At 42.0% G+C, this 18,627-nt stretch overlaps 1 protein-coding gene across 1 annotated transcript in view; it reads right to left on the bottom strand.

The window, feature by feature from the left end:
- LOC139253699 (contactin-associated protein-like 5) overlaps positions 1 to 18,627 on the bottom strand; it is a 1,150,822-nt gene that overhangs the window by 649,320 nt on the left and 482,875 nt on the right. The window contains exons 5-6 of the mRNA XM_070873518.1: positions 11,936 to 12,139; positions 9,612 to 9,796 (exon numbers count right to left, since the gene is read on the bottom strand). Coding sequence (XP_070729619.1) covers positions 9,612 to 9,796; positions 11,936 to 12,139 — 389 coding nt within the window. The remainder of the gene's footprint in view (positions 1 to 9,611; positions 9,797 to 11,935; positions 12,140 to 18,627) is intronic.

The following is an 18,627-nucleotide window of genomic DNA, read 5'->3' as shown; positions in this document are numbered from 1 at the left end:
GAAAATGTCCCAAGGCACTTCACGGGAATGTTATCAAACAGAATTTGACACCGAGCCACATAAGGAAATATTCGGACAGAGGCTTGGTCAAAGAGGTAGGCTTTAAGGAGCGTCTTAAAGGTGGAAAGAGAGCTAGAGAGGTTTAGGGAGGGAATTCCAGAGAATACGGGCAGCAGAGTTTTGGATTAGCTCAAATTTATGGAGAGTGTCAGGTGGGAGGTCAGCCAGAAGAACATTGGCATGGTCAAGCCTAGAGATAATTAAGGCCTGGATTCCCAGAATTTTTTCCCCCAATTGGCCTGGGTTTTTATCTGGTTTTTGCCTCTCCCAGGAGATCACATGGCTCCGGTTGGGGTGGGGTGTAGAATGTTTCAATGCAAGGGAAGTCGCAGGTGTGTGGGGAGGACTGGTTGGGCTAGTTGCTCTTTACCTTTCCGCCATTATTCATTGTTCATAGGTTTATATATAACCTTCACGGCTGCTGACCGAGGGGCATGCGGCTCTTTGTCGGCCGGCGCGGACACGATGGGCCGAAATGGCCTCCTTCTGTGCTGTAAATTTCTATGTTTCTATGTTTGTATGACGCATGCAGGTAGAAACTTCAGCAATATAAACCATTGTGAAATTTCTCCCTGAGCGTCCAATGAAACACTGCGGTGTCAGTCTATTACAATCCACACAACGGCCCAGAAATTGCGGTCAGAGGCTTCCTGCGGGCAGACGCCTCCGACCGAAAATGTTTTAACGAAAGTAACCTGGTGGTCCCAGAGGAACGTAGTCTTGCGGTCCGAGGCCTCCACTCGCAGTCCAGCGCATGGGTTCACACATCCCAGGACTGTAAGCGCAACCTGGGATCACGTGGGCGCCTGGACCACCAAAGAACATCTAGGATTCTCATTGATAATAATAGGAGCTCCATTTGTACGGGCTCCCATTACTATCAATGAGAATACCCCCCAAAACACAGAAACATAACACAATAAATTAAAAAAAAACACCTCACATATTTAAAATTAATTGAAATTGAATTTAATTCAATTTATTTGACAAACATTTATTTTTTTGCTTTTTTTTAAATATGTTTTAAGAGGGGCCAAAATAAACGTACCTCAATGGATAGTGTTTTAAATATAAAAATTAGTGATGAAATTAAATTTTTCTATCTTTTAAAACTCTTACGCTGGTAAAAGCAGGCATAAGAGTTTGAAGGACATTCGCTGGGCAGGAGCTGCTCGAATGGCACAAATCTAACTGCGCAAATGTCCTTTTCCCAGGGATGTGTGCGATCTGTCAAAAGGAATTTTGACAGTTTGCAAATATTGGTTCTCGGCGCAAACGCGCACCTGTGAGGCTTCTTTGGGCACATGCGCACATCATACGCACCCAGAGAGGCTGCAATTTACGGCCCAATATGTCGCGTTTCATAGAATCATAGAATCATAGAAGTTTCCAGCACTTCGGCCCATCGTGTCCGCGCCGGTCAACAAGAGGCTATCCAGCCGAATCCCAGTTTCCTGCTCTAGATCCATAACCCTGCAGGTTATGGCACTTCAAATGCACTTCCAAGTATTTTTTAAATGTGATGAAGGTCTCTGCTTCTACCATCCTTTCAGGCAGTGAGTTCCTGACCCCCACAACCCACGACATGAAGAAATTGCCCCTCAAATCCCCTCTAACCCTTCTACCAATTACTTTAAATTTATGCCTCCTGGTTTTGACCCCTCTGCTAAGGGAAATAGGTCCTTTCTATCCTCTATATCTAGACCCCTCATAATTTTATAAATGTGGTGAGGGTTTCTGCATCTACCACCCTTCCAGGCAATGAGTTCCAGACCCCCCCACAACCCGTTTCATGAAGAAGATACCACTGAAGTCCCCCCAAACCTTCCACCTACAACCTTAAACCTATGTCCCCTCATAATTAACCCTTCCACCAAGTGAAATAACCCCTGCTGTGCACTATATCCAGGACCCTCAAAATTTTATACACCTCAATGAGGTCTCCCCTCAGCCTCCTCCTCTCCAAGGAGAACAAACCCAGCCTTTCCAATCTGTCCTCATAGCTAAGATTCTGCATTCCAGGCAGCATCCTCGTAAATCACCTCTGCACCCTCTCCAGTGCAATCACGTCCTGCCTATAATACGCTGACCAGAACTGCACGCAGTAGTCCAGCGTGGCCTAACCAGTGTATTATACAATTTAAGCATAACCTCCCTGCTCTTGTATTCTATGCCTCAGCCAATAAAGGCAAGCATTCCATATGCCTTCTTAACCACCTTATCCACCTGGCCTGCTACTTTCAGGGATCTGTGGACAAGCACTCCAAGGTTCATTTGCTCATCTGCACTTCTTAGTGGCCTACCGTTAATGTGTATACCCATTCCTTATTAGCCCTTCCCAAGTGAATTACCTCACACTTCTCCGAATTAAATTCCATTTGCCATTGTTCTGGCCATCAGACCAGTAGATTGATATCCTTCTGCATTCCATGACTTTCCTCTTCATTATCAACTACACAGCTAATTTTAGTTTCATCTGCAAACTTCTTAATCATACCCCCTATATTCAAATCTAGATCATTGAAGTATACCACAAAAGCAAGGGACCCAGTACTCAGTGCATAACCCCACTGAAAACATCCTTCCAGTAACAAAAACATCCCTCAACCATTACCCTTTGCTTCCTACCTCTGAGCCAATTTTGGATCCAACTTGCCACTTTGCCCTGGATCCCATGGGTTTTTACATTCGTGACCAGTCTGCCATGTGGGACCTTATCAAAAGCTTTGTTAAAGTCCATATACACTACATCGTAAGCACTACCCTCATCGACTCTCCTGGTTACCTCCTCAAAAAATTCAATCAGGTTAGTCAAACACGATCTTCCCTTAACAAATCCGTGCCGACTGTCCCTAATTAATCCTTGCCTTTCCAAATGCAGATTTATGCTTCTTTCAGGATTTTTTACAATCATTTTCCCAGCACTGAGGTTAGGCTGACAGGCCTGTAATTATTCGGCCTGTCCTTTCTCCCTTCTTAAACAAGGGTACCACATTAGCAGTCCTCCAGTGTCAGGTACCATGCCTGAATCCAAAGAGGACTGGTAAATGATGGTCAAGGCCTCTGCTATTTCCTCATTTGCTTCGCTCAACAGCCTGGGAAGCATTTCATCTGGGCCTGGGGACTTATCCACTTTCAAAGCCGCTAAAACGTTTAATACTTCCTCTCTCACTATGTTTATTTCACCCAGAATTGCACACTCCTCCTCAATAGCAGTATCTGCATTGCCCCTTTCCTTTGTGAAAACAGATGCAAAGTATTCATTAAGAACTATACCAACATCTTCCACCTCCACACAAAGATTACCTTCATGGTCTATAATAGGCCCTATCCTTTCTTTAGTTATCCTCTTGCTCTTAATATATCTATTGAACATCTTAGGGTTTTCCTTGATTTTACTTGCCACAAATTTTTCATGCTCTCTCTTAGCAATCCCAATAGCCTTTTTAATTTTACCTCTGAACTTTCTATATTGCTCCAAAGATTCTACAGTATTTAGCCATTGGTATATGACATAAGCTTCCCTTTTTTTCTTTATCCTCCCATGTAAGTCCCTAGACATCCAGGAGGCTCTACAATTGTTATTCTCACCCTTTTTCTTTAAGGGCACATGTTTGACCTGAGCCCTCCAGATCTCCTCCTTGAATGCCTCCTACTGTCCCGACATTGATTTACCTTCAAGTAGCTGTTTCCATCCCACTGTGGCCAAATCACTTCTCAACTGTTCTGCCCACCTGACCAGTTGATTGATATCTTCCTGCAGTCCGCAGCTTTCTTCTTCATTATCAATCACACAGCCTATTTTTGTATCATCTGCAAACTTCTTAATCAAACACCCTATATGCAAGTCTAGATCATTGATGTATAACCACAAAAGGCAAGGGAGCAATTTTGAGCCCTGCGGAACCCCACTGGAAACATCCTTCCAGTCACAAAAATACCCATCAACCATTACCCTTTGCTTCCTGCCTCTGAGCCAATTTTGGATCCAATTTGCCACTTTGCCCTGGATCCCATGGGCTTTTAATTTAGTGACCAGTCTGCCATGTGGGACCTTATCGAAAGCTTTGCTAAAATCCATATGCACAAAATCATACGCACTGCCGTCATCAACCCTCCTGGTTACCTCCTCGAAAAATTCAATCAAGTTAGTCAGACACGACCTTCCCTTAACAAATCCATGCTGACTGTCCCTGATTAATCCGTGTCTTTCTAAATGTAGATTTATCCTGTCCTTCAGGATTTTTTCCAATAATTTTCCCAAAACTGAAGTTAGGCTTATGGATGGTATTCATACGGTCCCTCTAACACAGGAACTGCCATATTCTTGTGACATATTTGATCATCTATATTTATCCCGACAACCTGGTTTTAAGCGGGTATTGATCAAGGTTGCATTTTTAAACAAAACCTGGATTGGGACACCACTGATTGCTTTTGCTGAACAACATTCTGAAAATCCACAAGTCTTGAAGAATTTATTTTTTCTCTAATCTCGAATATGTCTTGAAGGTTGCTGGCGTTGTGCTTGGTCTGGTCTGTAAACATGGCTTCAGTTAGTTCAGTTCTGGTACCACTATTACCTATGCTACTCAGCTTTTTAAAGAGCAGGATCCAACACTTTCTCAATTCCCTTCTGACTTCGCTTCCGACCATGACTGAGAAAATATACTCGACTTTACTTATCAGTACCATGAGTACGAAGCATTGGTTCCACCGGGACCTGTGACTGGCCAGATGGAACAGCAGCTGCTCTGGTTACAAAATTCAACAACATAAAAAAACGCACCATACGCTGCCCAATTTCAGCCTGAGACATACATATGTACACAGCAGTCTTTATTGCCAATAGATGATAACAAAATGGATATTTTAAATTGAATTTTGTAAAAAAATTCCATTTGGCAGTCACATGTTGAGAGTCAGCACAGAGCAACAACAACAACATATTGTGTTTTTATAATGACATAAAAAATAAGAGCAGGAGTAGGCCATTCAGCCCCTCGAGCCTGCTCCGCCATTCAGCAAGACCGCGGCTGATCTTATACCTCAACTCCACCTTCCCAAACTATCCCCATATCCCTTAAATTCACTTAGTTCCCAAATATCTATCGATGTATATCTTGAATATACTCAACGACTGAGCAGCCACAGCTCTCTGGGGGTAGAGAATTTCAAAGATTTGAGTGAAGAAATTTCTCTTCATCTCAGTCCTAAATGGCCAATCCTTTATTTTGAGTCTGTGATCCCGTGTTCTAGATTCCCCAGCCAGAGGAACCATCTTCTCAGCATTAACCCTGTCAAGCCCCTTAAGAGCTTCATACGTTTCAACTAGATCACTTCTCATTCTTCTAAACTCTAAGGAATATAGGCCTAGTCTACTTAAAATATACTCAGTAATATAGCACCTTTGTTGTAGTAAAACATCCCAAGGTGCTTCACAGGAGTGTTATCAAACAAAATTTGACACCAAGCCACATAAGGAGATATTAGGGCAGATGAGAGATAGGTTTTAAGGAGCGTCTTAAAGGAGGAAAGAGAAGAAGTGAGGTGGAGAAGTTTAGGGAGGGAATTCCAGAGCATAGGGTCTTAGCAGCTGAGGGCACAGCCACCAATGGTGCAGCGATTAAAAATGGAGGTGCTCAAGAGGCCAGAATTGGAAGAGCGCAGAGATCTCAGAGGGTTGTAGGGCTGGAAGTGCGTAGATCAAAACGAGGGGTTATTGTTGTCATCTAAGGCTTTGGCTGAACCCATTTGGAATAATGGGGTAATGTTTCTGTTTAAAATGAATGAATAGAATATCGCAGGCTAGCGGTGTACAATTTGGCATCACATGCCTGTGGTGCATGCAAGGGGTACAGTAGCATAGTGGTTCGGTGACTGGACTAGTAGTCCAGAGGCCTGGACTAATGATCCAGAGAACTGAGTTCAAATCTCCACCCTGGCAGCTGGGGGTGAATTTATATTCAGTTAATTAAATAAATCTGGAACAAAAAGCTAGTGTCAGTAATGGTACAATTGTCAGAATAAAACAGCTGGTTCATAATGCCCTTTAGGGAAGGAAGTCTGGCCTATATGTGACTCTTAACCTCCCTCTGAAATAGCCGAGCAAGCCACTTAGTTGTACCAAACAACTACAGAAAAGATGGACTGCAGCGGTTCAAGATGGTGGCTCATCACCACCTTCTCAAGTGCAATTAGGGTTGGGTTATAAATGTTGGCCTTGCTGGTGATGCCCACATCCCAGGAACAAATATAAAAAAAGCCGAGAAACAGAAAATCTACCCCATAATGCACACTTCTAGTCACCTAATCATAGGAAAGACAATATTGCTCTTGAAAGGCTATAGAGACATGTCAGGAAGGTGATTCTGGCTTTTAAGAATTTAAATTGTTAGGGAAATTCTTTGGAAGAGAAGAGACTTCAAGATGATCTAATTAAAGTTTTCAAGATTGTGAAGGGAATTTAGAAAGTTGATTGAGACAAATTATTCATTAGAGTGAAGATACCAACACCAGAGATCACAGTTTTAAAATTAAGATAGATTTAGCGAACTCTGCTCCCAGAATAAAGAAAAGAAAGAACTTGCATTTATATAGTACCTTTTACAACCCCAAGATGTCCCAAAGCACTTTACAGCCAATGAAGTACTTTTTAAAGTGTACTCACTGTTGTAAGGTAGGAAACGCGGCAGCGAATTTGTCCACAGCCAGCTCCCACAAACAGGCAATGAGATAATGACCAGATCCTTTTAGAGGCTTGGAAGATGCCAGGGCGGGTCAAAGATAGGCCCGATTCTCCGAGCCATAATCTCTGCTTGTGAGGCAGTGGAGCCTCAGAAAATTGGCCCTTAGTAATATGGGGCCCAAGTTTGCCCCCCCACCCCGCCCCGCCGGCTAAAACGGCGCACCTATATGAGGTGTGGTGACTTTCTACACTAAAAACGCCACCGAAAACTTAGTTAGGAATTCTCCCCGCTCCTTGGAACCTAGCAGGCCTTGGCATGGTGCAGCACAAGCAGTGGAGGGTGGAGCCAAGTCCCGGTGCTGAAAACAGTGCCGGGACTTCTGCACATGCACACTAGAGTGTGCGCGCATGTGCAGTAGCTCCTCGCCCCCACGATCTCTGCGTGTGCTCTTCAGGCTGTGTGGGAGGGGCCTGAAGCACGCCGCCCCTAGCCCTGGCTGAATGGACTCCCTCATTGGCGGCCAGATTAGCTACCAGAATGCCTGTATTTGTAAGTAAAATTGAAATTATGTTGACATATTGCAAAGAACTTGAGGGTTGGCCATTAAGGTGTTTTATCAGCATGCTGGCGGAAATCCTCTGGCACAGTTGCTCGAGTAAGTAGTTCTTGAATGTGCATAATTTTGTCTAACATAAATGTTTAGTCCAAAATAAAATCCCAAAATCAAGCAAGTCATAATGTTGGGTTATAATATTTTCAGATAATTGATGAGAGTTAAAAATGGAATTGGAATAAAACTAATCTAAATCATAAATATGTAAATCTATCTCAACGGCTTCACATTTAAGAAAAAAAGTTAAATTGCTCTGGATAAATTAAATTCCCCTCCCCATGAAAAATTTTTTAACATTACGAACCAGAAGCTGCATCCGCTCATATGCAGCAAATATTTAAAACAACAAAGCCTTATTGTTAGTTCTTGGGAGAGGTAGTGTAAGCCAAATCCAACAACAAAGCCTGTCAGACTGGAACTAAAGACCAAACAAGACAAACAACAAACACAGAGAATTAGAGTATAAAATTCTAAAAAAAATAGTTTAAATATCATATAAAACATTGGTGTAACCTTTTGATAAATGTGCCTTTGTTGGTACAAGAATGCCATATAAAAACATTCTGCAACGAAATAAAACACATTGTGCTTCAGTGGATAGAATAAACCTGCTCATCAAAATTCCTTCAGAAAATTCTTATTTACAGGACTTGCTAGAATGTATTTGCTAGATTACCAATCCATTTTTAATCTAATTGTTTAGTGCTTTGTAAGTCTTGCTGCTAGGTGCAGGTCCTCTCAGCTTCCTTGTATTTTTATTTGTTATTGAATGCTTATTTTTGTGCTTTGTTTAGTGCTTGGTGCTTTAAATGTATTATGCTTCTTTAATGTTGTTGTGAAGGTGTTTAGTGCTTTGCAAGGTCCTCTCAATTCCCTTCCCCCCCATCTCTGGCTACCTGTGTTGATTTCTTAACTCACCGCAAGGTTTTTCTGTGCGGCCACAAGTGGCCACATATGCTGACCTAAGTTAGTTTGGAGTATCTTATAGCTGTCTAAACTTGCTTAAATGGCCAAAACAGGCATAAGTGGCTGGTAACGTTCCCTTTTGATAAAAATACAAAACTAAAAAAAAAACGAACTAACTCACTTACACTGGAGCAAATTAAATGGGGCAGAATTGCAATATTTAAGATACTCCCAAAAAATCTAGTTGCTCAAAAAAAAAACGGGGCAACTCCTGGGGAAACTTGAGCCCATGATGAGCTAACAAGTGGAACTGTTTCATGCGAGGCGTAATAAACTGATGGATGAAGTTACCACAGAAGGCCATCGAAAGCCAATCAAAACAGACAGCTCAAGAGAGAATGGGATGCGCTTCTGGAGAGAGAGAAGGCATTGAGAGATATGGTGAGAAAGTGGGTAGACATTGTTAACTGATTAGGAAATAACAGGCTTGTTTGTGCCTGATGGTCTTTCCCTGCACCACAAAGTCCCATGCTTCTCTGAAGCTCTCTACCATTGAGGACCAGATCCATATCATACACGTCCTTAGAAATTTTATGGCATCGTCCTAGGGGCCGATTTTCATCAAGGCCTCTGCCTGCCCAAGTGCCGCCGATGGGCACCGAGGTACTGTGGGCGGGATATTCATCGCCGAGGTCCCTCGAAGGTCAGCGGACGGCAAATGGAAGACGTACACTGCCAATCTGGGCGGCAGCAGGCGGGAGGTCTCATTCTCGGCGGCAGAGGCGCTTGCCGCCCAAGTGCCGCCGAAGATGGAGTCGGGCCCACAGAGGGTCGAAGACCTGGAAAAAAAAATCACCAGTAAAAAAATTAAAATACTATCGGAAGACCTTCAGGGGACCCCATCCAGGTAAGTCGCTGTGGAGAAATGTTTTAAAAATGTTCCCAAACCTTTTTTTCAGGTTGTTCATACTTACCATCGGGGCCAGACCAGCCTCCAGCCAGCAGTCCACCCCTGTTCTGGCACCGACTCCCGCCCGCATGAATCTGGGAGCTCGGCGGGCGGGCGGGAGGTCAGTTGCACCACTCGGCCGTCGGCTGGCGTCTGCGGGTGGTTCCCGATGGCTCTAGACTCCCGCCCGCTCCAGGCCACCCCGAAGGTGGCACTGGGCGGATCTGCAAGTGCAATGTCGGCGGCAGTGGGCGGTGAGTTGATGAATTTCGGCCCCCTAATCTTCAACGTGACATAAGTCGAGCATGCGGGAACTTCCTAACATTGCAATATCGTTCTTCGCGTGTTTGATTTGGGGAGTTAATGCCGTTCACCTTAATGATAAACTGTTTACCTCATAATCAATATCCAAAAAATCGAATTCCCCTTTAGTTCGAAAGTGCTGTGTGTCTGCGTCCACAGTAAAGTTTACTTGCTTCTTATTGCGTTCAACTGCGACGTAATGCCAGTGTTGGTCATCTAAGAGACTGCCCAGAATGACAGAGGAACGGCCATTGATAGATTGAAGTGTTGCGTCACCTAGGATACAACAGGAGGTAAATAAATCATGTCATACTTCAATAAAACCACCCCAAATTTTAGTCCCCCGATAGTGTACATAGGTTGCACAGATGCTGTAATTATGCAAGGCCTGCCTTAAATAACAGCACAGTACTGCTCATGTTATAGCTCAGCGCCACCTATGACCCACCTTCTCTTAACCTCTCTGTCCTTGGCCCTCTACACTGTTCCAATGGAGCCCAACGCATGCTCGAGGAACAACATCTCATCTTTTGATGGCATTTTGCATCCTTCCAGCCTCAACTTTGTGATAAGGAAACTTAGATTCACCACTCCCATTTTATTCTAATATCAGGTGCTCGTAATGGTTCTGCTGTAATCTTTTAGACCTCCTTTTGTTTCTATACTTGTCCCATTAACCCCTTCGATCGCCTTACACCGTCGTCACTTTTGTCATTTAACCACTCCTGCCTTCCGCCCTAAGTGCAGACCTTCCCTTTTATTCTTCCTCCCGCCATCCCCTTTTCCCTGCATCTGTACTTAAAACCTGTTACATCTCTAAACTTTTCCAGTTCTGATGAGAGGCCATCGACCTAAAACGTTAACTCTGTTTCTCTCGCCACTGATGCTGCTGCCTGACCTGCTGAGTGGTTTCCAGCATTTTCTGTTTTTGTCACCCAAAATATTAGTCCCCCGATAGCGTACTTATGTTGCACAGACAGGCTACTGGAATTATGCAAGGCCTTCCTTATATGATAACACGGTGACAATCGTGGCCCGCCTATGCGGCTCTGGGAAGGCCTGCTGCTCTGCACCTTTTTGGACCTCAACGTAAAAACCTGGCAGATTGCAGGGTGTTGCCGGAGCATTGAATCCAGGCTTTCCCCTCTCCTTTTTCCTGCTCTCCAGCAAGAGAGGAATGCAACCAAGATGCTGGACCATACCTACAAGCAAAAAGGACTCAATTAAAACCATAAGATTGTATTGGGACGGCTAGATGTGCAGTTTTCCCTTTCATGCAGAGAAGTAGCCAACCTTGATCCATCAAGGTCCCAGTGTGGTACATTTTAAATCATGAGATCGCCACATGGGAAACTGGTACAACATTTTATCACATGGAGAAAGGCTGAGCAGGTTGGGACCACACTCATTGGAGTTTAAAAGAATGAGAGCTGAACTTTTTGAATCGTATAAGATACTGAGGGGGCTTGACAGGGTAGATGAAGAGAGGATGTTTCCCCTTGTGGGGAATCTAGAACTAGGGGACATGGTTTCAGAATAAGGGGTCACCTATTTAAAACAGAGATGAGGAGGAATTTCTTCACTCAGAGGGGCGTAAATCTGTGGAATTCTCTACCCCAGAGAGCTGTGGAGGTTGGGTCATTGAATATATGTAAGGTGAAGATGGACAGATTTTTGAACGATAAGGGAATAAGGGGTGATCGGGAGTGGGCAGGGCAGTGGAGCTGAGTCCATGATCGGACCAGCCATGATCTTATTAAATGGCGGAGCAGGCTCAAATGGCCTACTCTTGCTCTTATTTCTTATATTCTTATTTTGGGACATTACCGCCTGTAATCAAGGTCACTGATTTGTGGGTTTTACTGGAACAATAGATGGAACTGTAGAATCTGATGGTAAATTCGGTGATCTCATGCTCCCAGCTGGGAGCTGCGCCCAAAGGTAGCTCAAGTCAGAGAACCAACCCGACAGTACTGTAGCCTTATCTCTCCAGCCCCCTCTCCCATCTCCCAGTTGGAAGTGCAGAATTTGCTCTATGGTCCCTAAAACACTGGTACAAATCTTGGAAAATCATGGACACCTCTGCAAAACAAATGGATTTTAATTGATGTGGTATCATAAAACTGTGGTCTTAATTATAAATAAATAGAATTGTGCAATCCACAAAACACTGGGAACAAACAGTCTTAAGGTCACATGCAATTAGTACAAAATTTGACTGATTGAAAACCAGTAACAGGCCTAAGTAACAACATCTGGTATCCCGATAGTCTCTTCTGTTTATTGTCTGCAAGGACAGATTCCTGTGCTTTAACTGAATATTGCGGTATTTGTTTAACACACGAGCTGTTTTATGCTCTCCGCAATCCCGAACTAAGTAATTGCTTTAAAAACAGAAATGAGCCAGATCCATACCTAAACTGATCTCCAGCGAGAGTTTGCCTTTCTTCAGCTCCAGCGTGATGTAATCTCCCCGTTGCCCCTCTCCGTGCAGGACCACTCCATCGCTTCTCATCGTCTTGAACTTCAGGGAAATCACGTCCTTCACCGTGGTCATGCTCTTCTGGTTAAATCTGTAGAACATCGAGCTCTTCCCGTCAAAGTCGGCAACATCCGATTCTGTGAAAGCAAACCTGGGCTGTGATCTCTCAGAAATTCGCCATACAGACTTTAGGACTGCCACTGGGAGACCACACTCCCATTGGTTTTCTGACACAAACTATCTGAACTGTACGCTGCTGGATTAGGAACAAAGAGTATGGGAAGAATTAATTTAAAATGTTTTCATGGATTTTAGCTGGTTTTACAGAAAAAAAACACAACTCCTGCTCTTCTCCCGATAATAGATGCACTTAAAATAAGATTATTAGAGTGAGGATTATGCGAGTGAGGATTATGAGAACGAGGATTAGAGTGAGGATGATGAGTGTGAGGAAATATGAGAGTGAGGAGCATGAGAGTGAGGATTAGAATGAGGATTATGAGTGTGAACATTATGAAAGTGAGGATTAGACTGAGGATTAAGAGTATGAAGCCTAAGAGAGTGAGGATTATGAGAGTGAGGATAATGAGAGTGAGGGATTATGAGAGTGAGGATTATGAGAGTGAGGATTATGAGAGTGAGGATTATGTGGGTGAGGACTTATGAGAGTGAGGAGCATGAGAGTGAGGATTAGAGTGAGGATTATGAGTGTGAGTATTATGAAAGTGAAGATTAGACCGAGGATTAAGAGTATGAAGATTAAGATCGTGAGGATTATGAGAGTGAGGATTATGAGAGTGAGAATTATGAGAGTGAGTATTATGAGTGTGAGAAATTATGAGAGTGAGGAGCATGAGAGTGAGGATTAGAGTGAGGATCATGAGTGTGAGTATTATGAAAGTGAGGATTAGACTGTGGATTAAGATTATGAAGACTAAGAGAGTGAGCATTATTAGAGTGATAATTATGAGAGTGAGAATTATGAGAGTGAGGATTATGAGAGTGAGGATTATGAGAGTGAGTAATTATGAGAGTGAGTAATTATGAGAGTGAGGATTATGAGAGTGAGGATTAGAGTGAGGATTATGAGAGTGAGATTTATGAGAGAGAGGATTATTAGAGTGAGGATTATGAGGGTGAGGATAATGAGAGTGAGGATTAGAGTGAGGATTATGAGTGTGAGGACTTATGAGAGTGAAGAGCATGAGAGTGAGGATTCGAGTGAGGATTATGAGTGTGAGTATTATGAAATGAAGATTAGACCGAGGATTAAGAGTATGAAGATTAAGATCGTGAGGATTATGAGAGTGAGGATTATGAGAGTGAGTATTATGAGAGTGAGGATTATGAGAGTGAGGAATTATGAGAGTGGGGATTATGAGAGCGAGGATTGGAGTGAGGATTATGAGGTGAGGATTATGAGAGTGAGGATTATGATGGTGAGCATTATGAAAGCGAGGATTATGAGAGCGACAATTATTCGAGTGAGGATTATGAAGGTGAGGATTTTGAGAGTGAGGATTATTAGAGTGAGGATTAGAGTGAGGATTATGAGGTGAGAATTATGAGTGTGAGGATTATGAGTGTGAGGAATTATGAGAGTGAGGAGCATGAGAGTGAGGATTAGAGTGAGGATTATGAGTGTGAGTGTTATGAAAGTGAGGATTAGACTGAGGATTAAGATTACGAAGACTAAGAGAGTGAGCATTATTAGAGTGAGAATTATGAGAGTGAGAATTATGAGAGTGAGGATTATGAGAGTGAGGATTATGAGAGTGAGTAATTATGAGAGTGAGGATTATGAGAGTGAGGATTATGAGAGTGAGTAATTATGAGAGTGAGGATTATGAGAGTGAGGATTAGAGTGAGGATTATGAGAGTGAGGATTATGAGAGTGAGGATTATGTGGGTGAGGACTTATGAGAGTGAGGAGCATGAGAGTGAGGATTAGAGTGAGGATTATGAGTGTGAGTATTATGAAAGTGAAGATTAGACCGAGGATTAAGAGTATGAAGATTAAGATCGTGAGGATTATGAGAGTGAGGATTATGAGAGTGAGGATTATGAGAGTGATGATTATGAGAATGAGGATTATGAGAGCGTGGTTTATGAGAGTGAGGATTATGAGAGTGAGAATTATGAGAGTGAGTATTATGAGTGTGAGGAATTATGAGAGTGAGGAGCATGAGAGTGAGGATCAGAGTGAGGATCATGAGTGTGAGTATTATGAAAGTGAGGATTAGACTGTGGATTAAGATTATGAAGACTAAGAGAGTGAGCATTATTAGAGTGATAATTATGAGAGTGAGAATTATGAGAGTGAGGATTATGAGAGTGAGGACTATGAGAGTGAGTAATTATGAGAGTGAGTAATTATGAGAGTGAGGATTATGAGAGTGAGTATTATGAGAGTGAGGATTATGAGAGTGAGGAATTATGAGAGTGGGGATTATGAGAGCAAGGATTGGAGTGAGGATTATGAGGTGAGGATTATGAGAGTGAGGATTATGATGGTGAGCATTATGAAAGCGAGGATTATGAGAGCGACAATTATTCGAGTGAGGATTATGAGAGTGAGGATTATGAGAGTGAGGATTATGAGAGTGATGATTTTGAGGGTGAGGATTATGAGAGTGAGGATTATTAGAGTGAGGATTAGAGTGAGGATTATGAGGTGAGAATTATGAGTGTGAGGATTATGAGTGTGAGGAATTATGAGAGTGAGGAGCATGAGAGTGAGGATTAGAGTGAGGATTATGAGTGTGAGTATTATGAAAGTGATGATTAAACTGAGGATTAGACTGAGGATTAAGATTATGAAGACTAAGAGAGTGAGCATTATTCGAGTGAGAATTATGAGAGTGAGGATTATGAGAGTGAGGATTATGAGTGTGAGGATTATGAGAGTGAGGATTATTAGAGTGAGGATTATGAGGGTGAGGATAATGAGAGTGAGGATTAGAGTGAAGATTATGAGTGTGAGTATTATGAAATGAAGATTAGACCGAGGAATAAGAGTATGAAGATTAAGATCGTGAGGATTATGAGAGTGAGGATTATGAGAGTGAGTATTATGAGAGTGAGGATTATGAGAGTGAGGATTATGAGAGTGAGGAATTATGAGAGTGGGGATTATGAGAGCGAGGATTGGAGTGAGGATTATGAGGTGAGGATTATGAGAGTGAGGATTATGATGGTGAGCATTATGAAAGCGAGGATTATGAGAGCGACAATTATTAGAGTGAGGATTATGAGGGTGAGGATTATGAGAGTGAGGATTATGAGAGTGAGGATTATGAGAGTGATGATTTTGAGGGTGAGGATTATGAGAGTGAGGATTATTAGAGTGAGGATTAGAGTGAGAATTATGAGGTGAGAATTATGAGTGTGAGGATTATGAGTGTGAGGAATTATGAGAGTGAGGAGCATGAGAGTGAGGATTAGAGTGAGGATTATGAGTGTGATTATTATGAAAGTGAGGATTAGACTGAGGATTAAGATTATGAAGACTAAGAGAGTGAGCATTATTAGAGTGAGAATTATGAGAGTGAGAATTATGAGAGTGAGGATTATGAGAGTGAGGATTATGAGAGTGAGGATTAGAGTGAGGATTATGAGAGTGAGGACTTATGAGAGTGAAGAGCATGAGAGTGAGGATTCGAGTGAGGATTATGAGTGTGAGTATTATGAAATGAAGATTAGACCGAGGATTAAGAGTATGAAGATTAAGATCGTGAGGATTATGAGAGTGAGGATTATGAGAGTGAGTATTATGAGAGTGAGGATTATGAGAGTGAGGAATTATGAGAGTGGGGATTATGAGAGCAAGGATTGGAGTGAGGATTATGAGGTGAGGATTATGAGAGTGAGGATTATGATGGTGAGCATTATGAAAGCGAGGATTATGAGAGCGACAATTATTCGAGTGAGGATTATGAGAGTGAGGATTATGAGAGTGAGGATTATGAGAGTGATGATTTTGAGGGTGAGGATTTTGAGAGTGAGGATTATTAGAGTGAGGATTAGAGTGAGGATTATGAGGTGAGAATTATGAGTGTGAGGATTATGAGTGTGAGGAATTATGAGAGTGAGGAGCATGAGAGTGAGGATTAGAGTGAGGATTATGAGTGTGAGTATTATGAAAGTGATGATTAAACTGAGGATTAGACTGAGGATTAAGATTATGAAGACTAAGAGAGTGAGCATTATTCGAGTGAGAATTATGAGAGTGAGGATTATGAGAGTGAGGATTATGAGTGTGAGGATTATGAGAGTGAGGATTATTAGAGTGAGGATTATGAGGGTGAGGATAATGAGAGTGAGGATTAGAGTGAAGATTATGAGTGTGAGTATTATGAAATGAAGATTAGACCGAGGATTAAGAGTATGAAGATTAAGATCGTGAGGATTATGAGAGTGAGGATTATGAGAGTGAGTATTATGAGAGTGAGGATTATGAGAGTGAGGATTATGAGAGTGAGGAATTATGAGAGTGGGGATTATGAGAGCGAGGATTGGAGTGAGGATTATGAGGTGAGGATTATGAGAGTGAGGATTATGATGGTGAGCATTATGAAAGCGAGGATTATGAGAGCGACAATTATTAGAGTGAGGATTATGAGGGTGAGGATTATGAGAGTGAGGATTATGAGAGTGAGGATTATGAGAGTGATGATTTTGAGGGTGAGGATTATGAGAGTGAGGATTATTAGAGTGAGGATTAGAGTGAGAATTATGAGGTGAGAATTATGAGTGTGAGGAATTATGAGAGTGAGGAGCATGAGAGTGAGGATTAGAGTGAGGATTATGAGTGTGATTATTATGAAAGTGAGGATTAGACTGAGGATTAAGATTATGAAGACTAAGAGAGTGAGCATTATTAGAGTGAGAATTATGAGAGTGAGAATTATGAGAGTGAGGATTATGAGAGTGAGAATTATGAGAGTGAGTAATTATGAGAGTGAGTAATTATGAGAGTGAGGATTATGAGAGTGAGGATTAGAGTGAGGATTATGATAGTGAGGATTATGAGAGTGAGGATTATTAGAGTGAGGACTTATGAGGGTGAGGATAATGAGAGTGAGGATTAGAGTGAGGATTATGAGTGTGAGTATTATGAAATGAAGATTAGACCGAGGATTAAGAGTATGAAGATTAAGATCGTGAGGATTATGAGAGTGAGGATTATGAGAGTGAGGATTAGAGTGAGAATTATGAGAGTGAGAATTATGAGAGTGAGGATTATGAGAGTGAGGATTATGAGAGTGAGTAATTATGAGAGTGAGTAATTATGAGAGTGAGGATTATGAGAGTGAGGATTAGAGTGAGGATTATGAGAGTGAGTAATTATGAGAGTGAGGATTATGAGAGTGAGGATTAGAGTGAGGATTATGAGAGTGAGGATTATGAGAGTGATGATTATGAGAGTGAGGATTATTAGAGTGAGGATTAGAGTGAGGATTATGAGAGCGAGGATTATGAGAGCGAGGATTATTAGTGTGAGGATTTTGAGGGTGAGGATTATGAGGGTGAGGATTATGAGAGTGGCGATAATGAGAATGAGCATTATGAGAATGAAGATTATGAGGGTGAGGATTATGAGAGTGATGATTATGAGAATGAGGATTATGAGAGCGTGGATTATGAGAGTGAGGATTATGAGAATGAGGATTATGAGAGTGAGGATTATGAGTGTGAGGAATTATGAGAGTGAGGAGCATGAGAGTGAGGATTAGAGTGAGGATTATGAGTGTGAGTATTATGAAAGTGAGGATTGGACTGAGGATTAAGATTATGAAGACTAAGAGAGTGAGCATTATTAGAGTGAGAATTATGAGAGTGAGAATTATGAGAGTGAGGATTATGAGAGTGAGAATTATGAGAATGAGTAATTATGAGAGTGAGTAATTATGAGAGTGAGGATTATGAGAGTGAGGATTAGAGTGAGGATTATGAGAGTGAGGATTATTAGAGTGAGGATTATTAGAGTGAGGATTATGAGGGTGAGGATAATGAGAGTGAGGATTAGAGTGAAGATTATGAGTGTGAGGACTTATGAGACTGAGGAGCATGAGAGTGAGGATTAGAGCGAGGATTATGAGTGTGAGTATTATGAAATGAAGATTAGACCGAGGATTAAGAGTATGAAGATTAAGATCGTGAGGATTATGAGAGTGAGGATTATGAGTGTGAGGATTATGAGAGTGAGGATTATGAGAGTGAGGATTATGAGAGTGATGATTATGAAGGTGAGGATTTTGAGAGTGAGGATTATTAGAGTGAGGATTAGACTGAGGATTATGAGGTGAGAATTATGAGTGTGAGGATTATGAGTGTGAGGAATTATGAGAGTGAGGAGCATGAGAGTGAGGATTAGAGTGAGGATTATGAGTGTGAATATTATGAAAGTGAGGATTAGACTGAGGATTAAGATTATGAAGACTAAGAGAGTGAGCATTATTAGAGTGAGAATTATGAGAGTGAGAATTATGAGAGTGAGGATTATGAGAGTGAGGATTACGAGAGTGAGGATTAGAGTGAGGATTATGAGAGTGAGGATTATGAGAGTGAGGATTATGAGAGTGAGGATTAGAGTGAGGATTATGAGTGTGAGGATTATGAGAGT

The sequence above is a fragment of the Pristiophorus japonicus genome, chromosome 3 (assembly GCF_044704955.1).
Source record: "Pristiophorus japonicus isolate sPriJap1 chromosome 3, sPriJap1.hap1, whole genome shotgun sequence".
NCBI lineage: Eukaryota > Metazoa > Chordata > Chondrichthyes > Pristiophoridae > Pristiophorus > Pristiophorus japonicus.
The sequence above is the reverse complement of the archived record's forward strand: the minus strand, read 5'-3'. Positions and strand labels throughout refer to the sequence as shown.